Source organism: Crocodylus porosus, unplaced genomic scaffold (genome assembly GCF_001723895.1).
Source record: "Crocodylus porosus isolate Cpor-Errol unplaced genomic scaffold, CroPor_comp1, whole genome shotgun sequence".
In the NCBI taxonomy this organism is placed as follows: domain Eukaryota; kingdom Metazoa; phylum Chordata; order Crocodylia; family Crocodylidae; genus Crocodylus; species Crocodylus porosus.
In genome coordinates, this window is record NW_017728918.1 from 11,361,474 (window position 1) to 11,373,373 (window position 11,900).

At 63.7% G+C, this 11,900-nt stretch overlaps 1 protein-coding gene across 1 annotated transcript; it reads right to left on the reverse strand.

Annotated features, from left to right (window-relative positions):
• Positions 1-1,063: 1,063 nt before the first annotated feature.
• Positions 1,064-11,894, reverse strand: MPV17 (MPV17, mitochondrial inner membrane protein). Its single transcript, XM_019537278.1, has 7 exons — positions 11,782-11,894; positions 5,800-5,915; positions 4,626-4,718; positions 3,783-3,878; positions 2,557-2,589; positions 2,072-2,124; positions 1,064-1,486 (listed from the first exon to the last, which is right to left on the reverse strand). The coding sequence occupies exons 1-7, from the start codon at positions 11,864-11,866 to the stop codon at positions 1,417-1,419; spliced, it is 546 nt and encodes a 181-aa protein (XP_019392823.1). The 5' UTR covers positions 11,867-11,894; the 3' UTR covers positions 1,064-1,416.
• Between the last annotated feature and the right edge of the window lie 6 nt (positions 11,895-11,900).

Genomic DNA, 11,900 nt, shown 5'->3' on the forward strand with positions numbered 1-11,900 from the left:
CCCGACCGGGGGTGCGCGGGGTGCGGCGCGGGACACCCGTCCAGAGACCCGCACCGGGCGCGGAGGACAGGACTCCCGGGGCCAGGGCCACCCGCGCGTGGGCGGACTCTGGCCCGGCCGTCCCCAAGGTGCAGCGTCCCAGGCTTGCTGGAGCTTTGCTGCGCGCGGCAGGAGCCGGTCATGTTCCCCTGCACACGAGGCCCCGTGTGTGGCCATGGGCCCGGGGTTGCGCGGCTGCTGCAGCGGCCAGAGCGACACGGGGACACACGTGGGCCAGGCCATGACTAGCCGTGGGTGACGGTGGCCACCATCCTCGGGATGCTATGGGTCCTACGAGGGATCTGGGCGCGGGCGCGGCAACGGTCCCACGTCAGTGTGGGGCTCCCCACAAGGCCTCACTCCGCTCGGGCGGGTCAGGCCGGGCCCAGGGCCCCCTGGGGCTGCCGCCTTCCCCCATGGGGACTCTGCCTCAGCCCCCAGCTCTGGCCCTTCCCAGTGATGCCTCAGGGAAACACCAGGTGATGCAGGAGCACCTTGCCCCTTGGCTGGGCCCGGCCACTCGCTGCCCGGCCCAGGCTCTGCGGCCAGGGTATGGGCAGCGACCCCCAGCCCCAAGCCCGCTCAGACAGGAACGGAGCAGCCTGGGCCCTGCCCCACTGTACCAGAGTGGGCCTTACCCTGCGCCAAGACCTGTCGCTTTCCAGCAGGGCAGAGCTCATGAGCCACTGGCCACAGGCATGGCTGCTGTGGGGCCCTGACACTGTGGGCATGACTCAGTCGCAGCCCCAGAGGCCACTGCCACCCACAGGCCCCATCACCACCATGGCAGCTGGGATGGTCCCCAGCTGTGATACCCTGAGCTCTGTCTTGCAGTACCATGTCAGGGGGAACAGGGAGTGGGACACCTGCCTGGACCTGCCATGTCCCCCTGTGCATGGTGCCTGGAGCTGGATGGGACTGGGCCTCCAAGAGCCTTGGCAGCACCCAGCCCCTTCCCTGCAGGGTCTGCGTACAGTCCATGACCCTCCCAGGGTGGACGCAGGGACAGGTACCCAGCACTCATCTACCACATTTTATTGTCCCCAGTGGGGCTTTCCCACATTTTATTGTCCCAGTGTGGCCCCGCATTGAGGGATGGAGGGGCTGGTGGGGCGGCTCGGCTCCCTCCACAGCATAACTTGGTCTCAGCCTGGGCTGGGGCCAGGCCTGCGCTGGGGCAGTCGTGGTGCTACCCCTTGGGCCCTGTGCTGCCCCTTGGCTGAGTCTGGCTGGGGTGGACCTGCCAGGGGGCTCCCAGCCCCTGCCATGCTACAGATGACCCCTGAGGACCGGCATAGTATGGGGGGGGAGGGAGTGGGGCCCAGGCCATGGGGCCACCAGAGGCGTGTGGGCAGCCATGTGGGATGTGCCGGGGGCTCACGGCTGGTTCGCCTTCCAGGAGAGGTAGGAGTTCCACACGATGGCAACACACTGCACCACGGCCAGCCTGAGGGCAGACAGGAGGGGCCAAGAGGTCAGAGTGGGGCAGTTCTGTGTCAGCTCAGCAGCTTGGGGTCCTGGGGAAGCCAGCCCATGCAGGGAGGGGTCCAGTCTCCTGCCCTGATGCCCCAAGGGTCAGGGTCCCTCTCCCCAGCCCAGGCAGCAGTCCAGGCTCCCAGTGGGACAAGTCCCAGCCACCCCCACCCTCAGGATGTAACATCTCCCTGGGGCAGGGGCAGGAGGGGACAGAGTAGGTGCCAGGACACCACCCTCCCCCCATGTAGGCTAGAGCACAGGGCTTGGGGCATGGTTTGGGGGTCCAAGGAGCAATGGCCTAAGGGTCATGGTGCTGGAGGCCAGGGGCACAGGGGCAGCTGGGAAGTGTTGGGCCAGTGGAAGGAGGGGCAGGTGTGGGGGGACTTGCATGGGGTACAAGGCATGCTAGGGTGCTTGGGCTGGGTAGGGGACAGGATGCATGGGGTTATTCTGCCTGGAGGCCTGGACAGGGCCAGGGGGTGCAGGAAGGGGAAGGCACCTGGGCTAGGAGGGTGCTGGGCTAGCAGTGGGAGCGTGCAGTGTGACCTGCTCATACCTGTAGTTCAGGGGGATGAAGTAGAAGTTGGCAACCTGCACTGCCGGCCAGATCTGGGGGAGAGGCATAGCGGTTGAGGGGCATGGAGGTCTTCGCCCTACCCCAGGGCCCTGGGGCAGTGCTGTGGCCATGCACCCTTCCCCTCCTGCCCATTTCCCCCACCCCAGCACTGGCTCCTACCCCACCTCCCTGGGCCTCCCACCAGATTTGGGGAAAGCCCACTGCAGGCTTCTGCTGGGAGACCAGTGATAGGGGCAGTGGAGCCCAGTCCCTGGGGCTGGGGGGGCACCCAGCCTCATGCCTAAGCATGAGCCCCAGGGTGGACTGGGCCTTGCATGTGATAGTGCAGGGGGTGCACTGCCAGCCCACTGGAAACCAGTATGCACCAGTGGGGGGCAGAGCTTTCAGTTGCCTGCTACGCAGGTCTAAGCGCTTGTTCCATGATCACCTGGGCGCAACCCCGCTCCCCTTCCTCAGGCACTTACATAGTAGTTGGTGACAAGGGCATCAGCATAGTCCTGCAGGCAGAGAAGGGCTGGTCAGTGCTCACGTGGCACCTTGGGCGAGCCCCACCCCTCTTGGGCCCAAGGCCAGGGGCCTGCAGAGGTCATGTGGGGGATGAGGGTTCCTGCTATGGTCCCCAATGAATGGCTGCTTAGGATGTGGCTGCAGCAGCCACTCATCCTGTGGCAAGCAAAGCACCCCCCACCCCATGCTGTGTGGGCCAAGCCCCCAGCTCTTGGTACCTAGGTCTGGATTTTGGATGGGGATGGAAGAGCCATGGGCAGGAAGGGTTCACTCCCAAGTACCTGGCACCTGGGGACCATGATTAGATCTGGGTGTGGGGGATGCCCTGCCCTGAAGTCCCCTGTCCAGCCCAGTGCAGCCCAGCCCCAGAGGATCATGCCCCAGGGCAGGGGGTAATGATGGACCGCCCTGGCCCTGTAACTCTGATATGAGGCAGCCCATCTGGCCACAGGTTTGGGTGCTCTGTGCAGCAGGCAAGACCTCTGCTCCCCCACACTGCCAGCAAGTGCCTGTAGGAGTGGCAGGCCCCCTGGGGACATGGGGACTCTGCCCACAGCTCTCAGTGGACAAGTGCCCTGGGCAGCCATGCTCACTAGCCTGCAGCCAGACAGGGGGCTGATGCCCATTGCCTGCCTGCTGCAGCAGTCAAGGGGGATGCTGTCCTGGCAGGGCAGGTTGGGGGCAGTCCACTCCACTGGGGGTGCTGGGCTGGAGGGTGCAGGCAGGGAGGCCCACTCTCCTGCCATGCCAGGAGGGACAGACAATTGGCCCTATGACTCACACCAGGGTCACCTGTTCCCGCCGTGAATCACGCCCAGACTCACTGACTCAGCCGCTTGCGTTGGTTTTGGGAGATCTGGAGGCCTGAGCCATCAGGGTAATGGCTTTGGGAGAGGCAGCCAACAGCAGTGCCTGGCGCACCCTCACCCATGGGACCTGTGCCCAGCACCTGCCCCTGCTCCTATGGGGCCAAGGGATGCCCCTGCTGAGCCTCCCCATTACCTCCACTGGGACCTCCTAGTCCGCATTGCCAAGGTCAGGGAATGGTCTTGCAGCAGTCAGGCTGCCTCTACAGAGGACGGATGGACAGGGCACTGCAGCCACCCAGCCTCAGCACCTGTGGGGCTGAATGCAAAGGCACTGGGCCCAGCCCTCTGCCCCCAGCACAGCCCCAGGGACTCACCCGCTGGATCTTTTCCCAGTTCTCTTTTGCAGACAAACTGTTGACCGCGCCAGCGATGGCAAGGAAGCTGCCGAGGAAGATGGGGGCGAAGCCAACCTGTGGGGGAAGTGGGTGAGTGCCACAGGGCAGGGCTGGCCCAGAGCATCCCTGTGCCCTGACCCCCAGCCCCACAGACGGGTAATGGGGATCTGTGGAGCACTGGGGTGGTGGGGTGGGAGTGAGGGGGTGGGTCCAGGCTGCCTCAGGCTAAGCACATGTGGCTCATCAGTCCTAGCAGAGTTGCTTGCATTGGTTTTGGGAGACCTGGAAGCCTGAGCCATCATGGAAATGGCTTTGGGAGACAGTCAACAGCAGTGCCTGATGCACCCTCACCCATGGGACCAGTGCCCAGCACCTGCCTCTGCTGAGACTCCCCCTTACTCCCACTGGGGTCTTCCTAGCACTCTGTGGGGCTAGGGTGTGTATTGCCAAGGGCAGGAAATGGCCCCACAGCACTTGGGCTGCCCCTACAGAGGACAGGAATGGGCAGGGCATTGTGGCCACCCAGCCTCAGCACCTGTGGGGCTGAATGGAAAAGGGCTGGGTCCAGTCCTCTGCCCTCAGCACAGCCCCAAGGACTTGGCCAGAGCAGAAGGGAGTGCAAGACCTGCTGTGCTGAGTATTTGAACCACTGGGAAACGATGCCTCCAGTGCCAGGGGGGCTGTGAGGCTCACAGCGAGGGACTGAGGCTGGTCCTGCCCAAGCCCAGAGGACACCTGGCACCTGCACACACAGGTCACAGCAATGCCCACCCCCGCCCCATGCATACCAGCCCTGCCCCTCCCCACGAAGGCAGCACCCACCTGGTCCAGCACCATCTTCTTCACGGCCACTGTCTTTGTGGTGCCAAGGACAAGCCGATCCAACAGCTTGTACCAGCCTCCCAGCACAGGGCCCTGTGGGGAGCTGGGAGTCAGCGGGCTCCACCAGTGCTTGCACCACTGCCATGGGGCAGGGGAGGACACCAGCTTGCACCATGTGCTCCTGTCTGCACTTATGGCTTCTGGCGCTACAGCCAGGGCCAGTGGATGGAGGTCCAGGCCCTGCCATGGGCACAGCCAGGGCAAGCAGCCTCTGCAGCAGGACGGTCCCTGGGGGCAGCCAGAGGGTACCCCCCCCCACACACACTCCCTTCAGCTGGTTCCTGTCCTGCCCCATGGCAGGGCCCTGCTGAAGGCATGTAGCTTGTAAGCTGTGTACTGGATACCCTGGTCCCTGGCTCCTCTAGTTGTGGCTGGTGGCTCCGACGTGCTCTGTGCCCTGGCAATGTGGCCCTGCCCCAACCACCCAGCTGGATTCCACAGGTGCTGCCTGCCCCATACGCCTGTTCACAGGGGGGGGCACTGTCCTGGGGATGGGGGTCTTGGGAGCAGGAAGGGGCAGAGGCTGCCTGGCTAGCACTGCTCCCAGCCACTCACTACTGCAAAAGCAGCAAGCTGGGGAGTGCCACAGCAAGATGGGGCAGGCAGGCAGCTCCTGGTGTAGAGCCCCAGGGCAGCAGGGTGGGACCAGCTGGGAGCCAGAAAGAGCCAAACTCAACACTGCAGCTGCTGCCTGGCAGGAGCAGGGAGTGGGGTGGGGACCGGGGCACCCACAGTGGCTAGTACTGCCCATGGCTCTGGCTGGCTGGTCCAGGCTCCAAGAATAAAGCTGGGAGCTGTTCCAGCCTCAAGGAACAAGGCTGCCAGGGTGTCTGAGTGGGACAGCAGGGAGCAGGCTTCTTGCATAAGCCTCTCTCTGCTCAGTGCCTGGCACAGGGGCCAGCTTCAGAAGATATGTCACTGCCCCATGCCAGTGGACAGCAAGAGGCATGGACCCCTCCCTAGCCCTGGAGACTTCACTTATCCCCCTTACCCCCTCAAGCCTGGCAAAGCCCATGCCAGAGGCTCTGGTCCCAAAGCCCTGGTGGGGTCTTTGGCCACAGCTCTGCACAGGGTGGCACCGTGAGGCCCAGGTGAGGCTGGGCTGGGCACTCACCACAAAGCAGAAGCCGATCGCCATCATCCTCAGGGTCCTGCGGCCACTGTGCCCCCTCAGGCCTTTCTGCTCTACCAGCTGTTGAGAGACCACATCTCCAACGCCCATCAGGGCCCCTGGGCAGAGCACGGACACAGTGATGAGACAGGGCTGTGCCCACTTGCCCCTCCAGGGAACTGCCTGGCTGGGCCAGACCATGGCAGCACCAGATATCCAAGGCAGGTGAACCCAGTGTCACTGGCACAGAGTGACTTAGCACTTGGGAGACCAGCTGGTGGGGCCCATAGGCAGGTACCCAGGCCAGACCTGCAGCTGGGTCAGCCCTGCCAGAACCTGGCCACTTGCGAGAGCAGGGGACATCTGCCATGCCCAGGGACTGTCTAGCCCCTTAGACCCCAATCCAGTGCTGTAGCAGAGCCTGAATCAGTCTTGCCCAGGACCCAGCAGTCAGGAGTCCTTTGTCACCATTCAGTTGCCATGGGTTGCATGGGGGATAGCGGAGCCTTTCCTGAGCCCAGCAGAAGAGGCTGGGCTGGGTGCCAGCAGGCTGATCTGCTCAGGGGTCTGCGCCCTCGGAAGTATCACACTGCTCCAGCAGCCCTGTAAGGGAAAGAGGCTCTGGGGAGCTGGACACTGGAGCCAGAGCAAAGGGCGCAGGCACGGCAGGGCCCACGTCAGCCTCCCATGCGGGACAGAGGCGGCAGCTGCAGGGAGTGGAGAAGGGGGAACGGATTGGGGGGGAAGGGTTGCTTACCAGAGAAGCTGCCAGGGCCCTGGCCAGCACTAGCCAGGGAAGGCAGGCGGCTTCCCCAGCACAACCACCCATGGGGTAGGGGGACATGCAGGCCTGTGGGGGCACCCAGCCATAAGCTGTTACGGGCCATGGCAGTGCTCCTGAGGCCAGGAGCAGGCTGCATCCCACACTCATTGAGAACGCTGCAGCTGTGCCTGCCTCATTCATGGCAAGGGCAGGCAGGCAGATGGGGCTGCCTGCCAGGCGTGACGGACATGCGGGGCCAGTGCCAGGAGGCGCCCGCGTCCCCTGTGTGGAGATGGATGTCCTGCGCTGCGGTGACTTCACCACTCGCTCACACCTGGACCAATGCCAAACCCCCACCCCCTGAACAGGGATTGCCCAGGCGAGTCGGTCATTAGCCCTGATTGATTTCCCTGTGCGATGGACACAGGGCAGGGGGCTGGCAGTGGCAGTGGGAAGGTTGGGGGCTACACCCATGGGGCAGGAGAACTGTGGACCCATCCCCCATGCACAGAGCCAACCCATCTCAGCATGGCATCTATGGCCACAAGCTGCTTCATGGGGCAACTCCAGCTTAGGGCAGAACAGTAGCCAGCATAACAGCTGCCAAGAGCAACAGGCCAAGCTGCAGCCTGTGAACAAGGGATGTGAGGCAGCCTGGGGCTGCAGGGGCTCTACTCCCTGTGCTGTAGTGCCCGGCAGGCAGCTGGCGGGACCAGGAGGGATGCCTCTGCTGCCCTGCTGGCTGTGCCCAAGTCACAGCCAGGGCACGGGGATCGCCAAGGCTTCCCTGGGTGCTGAGTCCAAGGGTAGATATCCCAGGTAGAGCAGGCAGGGCCAGGGCAGACTCCCCAGCTTCTTGTGGGGTGTGGGGGCCTTGCCCAGGTGCGTGGGGCCCACTTGGCTCAGGGCAGTGCCTGGTGGAGCTGCGGCTGCTTCTCATTCTGGCCTTGGGTCTGGAAACAACCCAAGTTTAAGTAGGCCACGGTGTCTGCGGTGCATGCAGGCGCGATTAGATCATCATCCACCATCCATTTGCAGATTGCCCTCACCAGAAACGCCATGGCTGCTCACACTGGCATAGCCACAAGGTCATGGCTACAGCCATGGGCTGCTCCCCACACTGCCTTCCCCAGCTGCTCCACTCCCCACCCAAGACACACATTGAAGCACCCCTGCACCTCCTCTCTGGCCTGCCGGCCCTGCTACTGCAGGACGCAGGGACTGAGATGCCTGCCCTGGGTGCAGGCTGAACCAGGTCACCAGAGGACACTGGCAATTTTGGGATCATATGACCCCAGCTGACTTCCTGCCCTTTGGGCAGGGGGCTGGACTCGATGATCTTCCGAGGTCCCTTCCAGCCCTAATGTCTATGAAATCTATGAATGTGCTGGCACGTGGTCAGCACCCACCGTGATTGCCTGGCGCAGCTCTGCTGGTCTCTGCTGTAGCCCCTGGGTTAGCTGCCACATACTAGCTCCCCGCAAGCCCCCATATCCAGGCATCTCTCTGGGCACCAGCCCCATGGCACCCAGCAGGTAAGATGGGGCCAGTCCCATAGGGTGACAGTGAGGGGTCTTGGACAGCCCTGCTCTGGGTGCACCTGGTTCTGCAAGCTCACAAGGCTGGCAGCGCTCTGTGCCCACATTGGCTAGGACAGGACCTGGGTGGCCATGGAACAAGTGCCACAGCCCAGGGTCTCAGGCAGGACAAGGGAGAGCCAGTAGCTCTACCGTGCCTTCACCAAGGTCCCGGGAAACTGCAAGGGAGAAGGTGCTGCACTGTAAGCCAGGCCTGGGGTCCAAGGACTACATGGTACCCACACCCTCTGCGTGCCCATGGCAGAAGCAGCCCATGGGGTAGGGAGCTCCCATACAGCCAGGCCTGTCCACAAAGAGAAGAGATGGAGCCTCCAGCCACCTGCACATCAGACCTGCCCCAGGCCAGCCTGGCAACCTGGGGCAGAAGAGACAGCCCCTGGCAGGGAGGCCCCACTGCATGCCTCCCCCAAAGTAGAAGCCTCCACAGCACACAGCACAAAGCCATGGTCCCAGGCACAGGCGCCTGCTTCCGAGAGCTAGACACTCTGCAGAGGCAAGAGAGTTTCTGCAGTGCAGCTGTGTCCTGCAGAACCTGCTTCTATGGCTGGCAGAACTACCCCCCATGATCAGGGACAGGTGCACAGGCTCCTCTGAGCTGCTGGCACCCAGCATGCAGAGGGCCAGGTCTCCCTCATGTCAGAGCCGTAGGTCAACGAGACCAGCTGCCCAGGGCTCTGCAGGCTCCTTGCCGGGGCCAGATGGAAGTTGTGTGGGCAACTGCCTGCACTGGGTCAGGAGCATCGTGGCCTGTCTCTAGGCAGCAGTGGGGCTAGGCAATGCCCAAGCCCCCTCCAGTCACACCCAGGATCCTGAGATTCCTGTGCCCCAGAGACACACTGACATTGTCTCATGGCCTAGCCCAAGAGATGGCTAGCAGCAGCAGCCCAGGTGCTGGGGGATGGGCCCCAGGAGGGCAAGGTAGCCTGGTGCAGTGGGCAGGCACAAGGAGCTCCACAACCTGAGGCCAGGTAAGAGGCACTGTCTGCCCCAGGCCAGGGGAATTAGGACACAACTGCAACACTGAGTGCCTGCAGCTCTGCTTGGGCCCTGCATAACCACTGCACCTGTGACGTGGACAACATGGAGAGGGTCCAGAGGAGGCCACTCGCATGACCAGGGGGCAGCAGAGCAGGCCCTACGAGGAGAGGCGACGGGACCTGAACCTGTTCAGCCTCCACAAGAGAAGGCTGAGGGAGAATCTAGTGGCCTGTTACAAACTAGTCAGAGGGGACCAGCAGGCATTGGGGGAGTCCCTGTTCCCCCGAGCACTACCAGGAGTGACCAGGAATAATGGTCACAAGCTGGCAGAGGGTAGATTTAGGCTAGATATCAGGAGGCGCGACTTCACGGTCAGGGCGGCTAGGATCTGGAACCAACTTCCAGGAGAAGTGGTGCTGGCTCCTACCCTGGGGTTGTTTAAGAGGAGGCTGGATGAACACCTTGCTGGGGTCGTTTGACCCCAGTACTCTTTCCTGCCATGGCAGGGGTCAGACTACTCAGGTCCCTTCCAACCCTAGAAACTATGAGACCCACACAGCCAGGCCACTGCCAGACCTGCCCGAGGCCAAGGCTGAACAGCTTTGCCTGGCAGCAGGAGTGTTCCTCAGGGGAGGGCACTCCTGGTTGCAGTGGGGGGCTCAGGTGCAGGCACTAGGGGTGACTGTGCTGGTGACCTCACATCTAGGGCACCACGTTGCAGACAGCCCTGATGCCCCCTGCTCCCTGTGCCTCACCTGGGCCTGCAGAGGGCCCTGCAAGCCCTGCACAGGCACACGTGGACAAAACAGGCAAACCCATGGTCAAGAAGCTACCACCAGGCTGGGCGAAGGAGCAGATGTCTGTCACAGTGGGCTGCTGCAGGGAAGGAGCTGTCATGTGCACAATACGCTCTGTCACGAGCCCACGCCTGCTCCATGCAGTGGGGCAGGGAGTACATCCAGGCTGGTGGCATGCACCACAGCTAGTTGGTGCACTACAGCAACCCCACAAGCTGCATGCTCACCTCTACCGGCAGGCATGGCCTTCCCCTTGGCCACAAAGAGTGCAGGCACCTGCCTCTGACCCCATGGGCCTGGCCCCAGCTCCAGCCAACTCCAAGGGTGGGACCTGGGCACCTGAGGCCAGCTGCTCTCCCCAGGGCTGTGCCTCCCAGGGGGTGAATGAGCTGATAGCAGTGTGAGGGAGGGGGGCCTGGGAGGGGGCAGTGTGTCCTTGAGGCTGGTGGAGACATTTGCGTGATTGGGCTGGCACACCTGGCCCTGTGCCAGCACCGCGATTTATTCCACCTTCCGGGCAAGTGGCAAGGCGACAACCCTTTTAGGGAGATTAAATTGGTCCGGCAGGGTGCTGAGTGTGGGGGCTGAGAGCCATCAGCAGGCCCCACCCACAGGAGGTGCTCACAGACACATGTGCCATGCTCTGCTCAGCACACGGCTTCATGTGTGAGAGCAGGGCCCAGCATTGGGGCTCCCTGCCCAGGTGTGTGGGACAGGGGCCCAGGCAGGGGGGCCACCGCTTCATGTGCTGGCTAGTTCAGGGGCAGGAAAACTCCTTGGGAACCTACACCCACCTGCGCATGGGGCTGGGATCAGCCCAACCGTCTACAGCTTGCAGAGGTCACCTGGGTGACTCAGCTACTGTGGGGCATGGCCCCATCATGTGGCCGCTGCAGACACACTACCAGAGGGGCTGCCCTGCGCTCCTGGTCCCTGTGGTCCCCCAGCCAGCCTGTGACTGAGTTAGGGACAGAACCCAGGTGCCCTGTGCCAAGCCCAGAGCTCCCCTGGGCTGCTGCCATCTCACCGCCCATGAGGGCTCTGGGCAAAAATCAGTGGCATAATATCCTGCAGCAGGGCAGGGCTGTTCTGCTCCCTGCACAGGCCCCGACCCAGTGAGAGGAAGGTCCAGCAGCTCCCTGGGCAGATGTGAGGCACTTACGTTGGGGAGCCCAGAGCAGGCTGGAGAGCAGCTGGCACGAGCCTGGCTGGTAGGGCATCCCCCCTATGCCTCCTCTGAGCCCCATGGGTTCAGCCCCTCTCAGCCCTCTGCAGCTGCTGGCTTCTCGAGGGAGGGCGGGGGTGTCAGACCAGATGCGGTACCCAGGAACCTTAGGTCTAGTTCCGGGGCTGGGCAGGACCAGGCACCCTCGGCCCCTGAGCTCACACCTGGAGTCCCCCTGCACCTGCCACCCGCTGGTGGCTCCTGCACCCCTCCCCAGGTGGGTTTGACCCCTTGGGCCTCTCCAGACACTGCTGGTATTGACCACCTGAGGCAGTTACCAGAATGAATCTGCACCAGCCCGTCCCAGCGCCTACCCATCTGGACCTGAGCAGCAGGAGGGGAGCTGAGGGCCCGGTTCTTGTCAGCAGGTGCCAGAGCCAGGGAAGACCAAGTGTCTGCCCGCAGGGCAGGGGCCAAGGGAGGCGCAGGTGCAACTACCCAGGGGCTCAGCACCAGCTCCGGACGGGGGGCAGCCGCCCCTGCCCCGCGTCCTGAAAATCACAAACTGGGGGTGGGGGGACGACCTCGTGGGACTCGCAGCCGCCGGGAAGGGCAGTGCCGAGGTCTGCGCCGCTCCCCGCCCCGGGTCCGGACACGCACGTGGCGCGGGCCCGCCCCCCTTACCGGCCGTGGTGATCTGCACTGTCCAGGGCCGCCGCGCCACGAGTCGCCCGTAGCCCCGCCAAAGCCACAGCCAGCGCGCCGCCATGTCCGGCCTGCGGGAGCGCGCGTCAGCCCAGCCT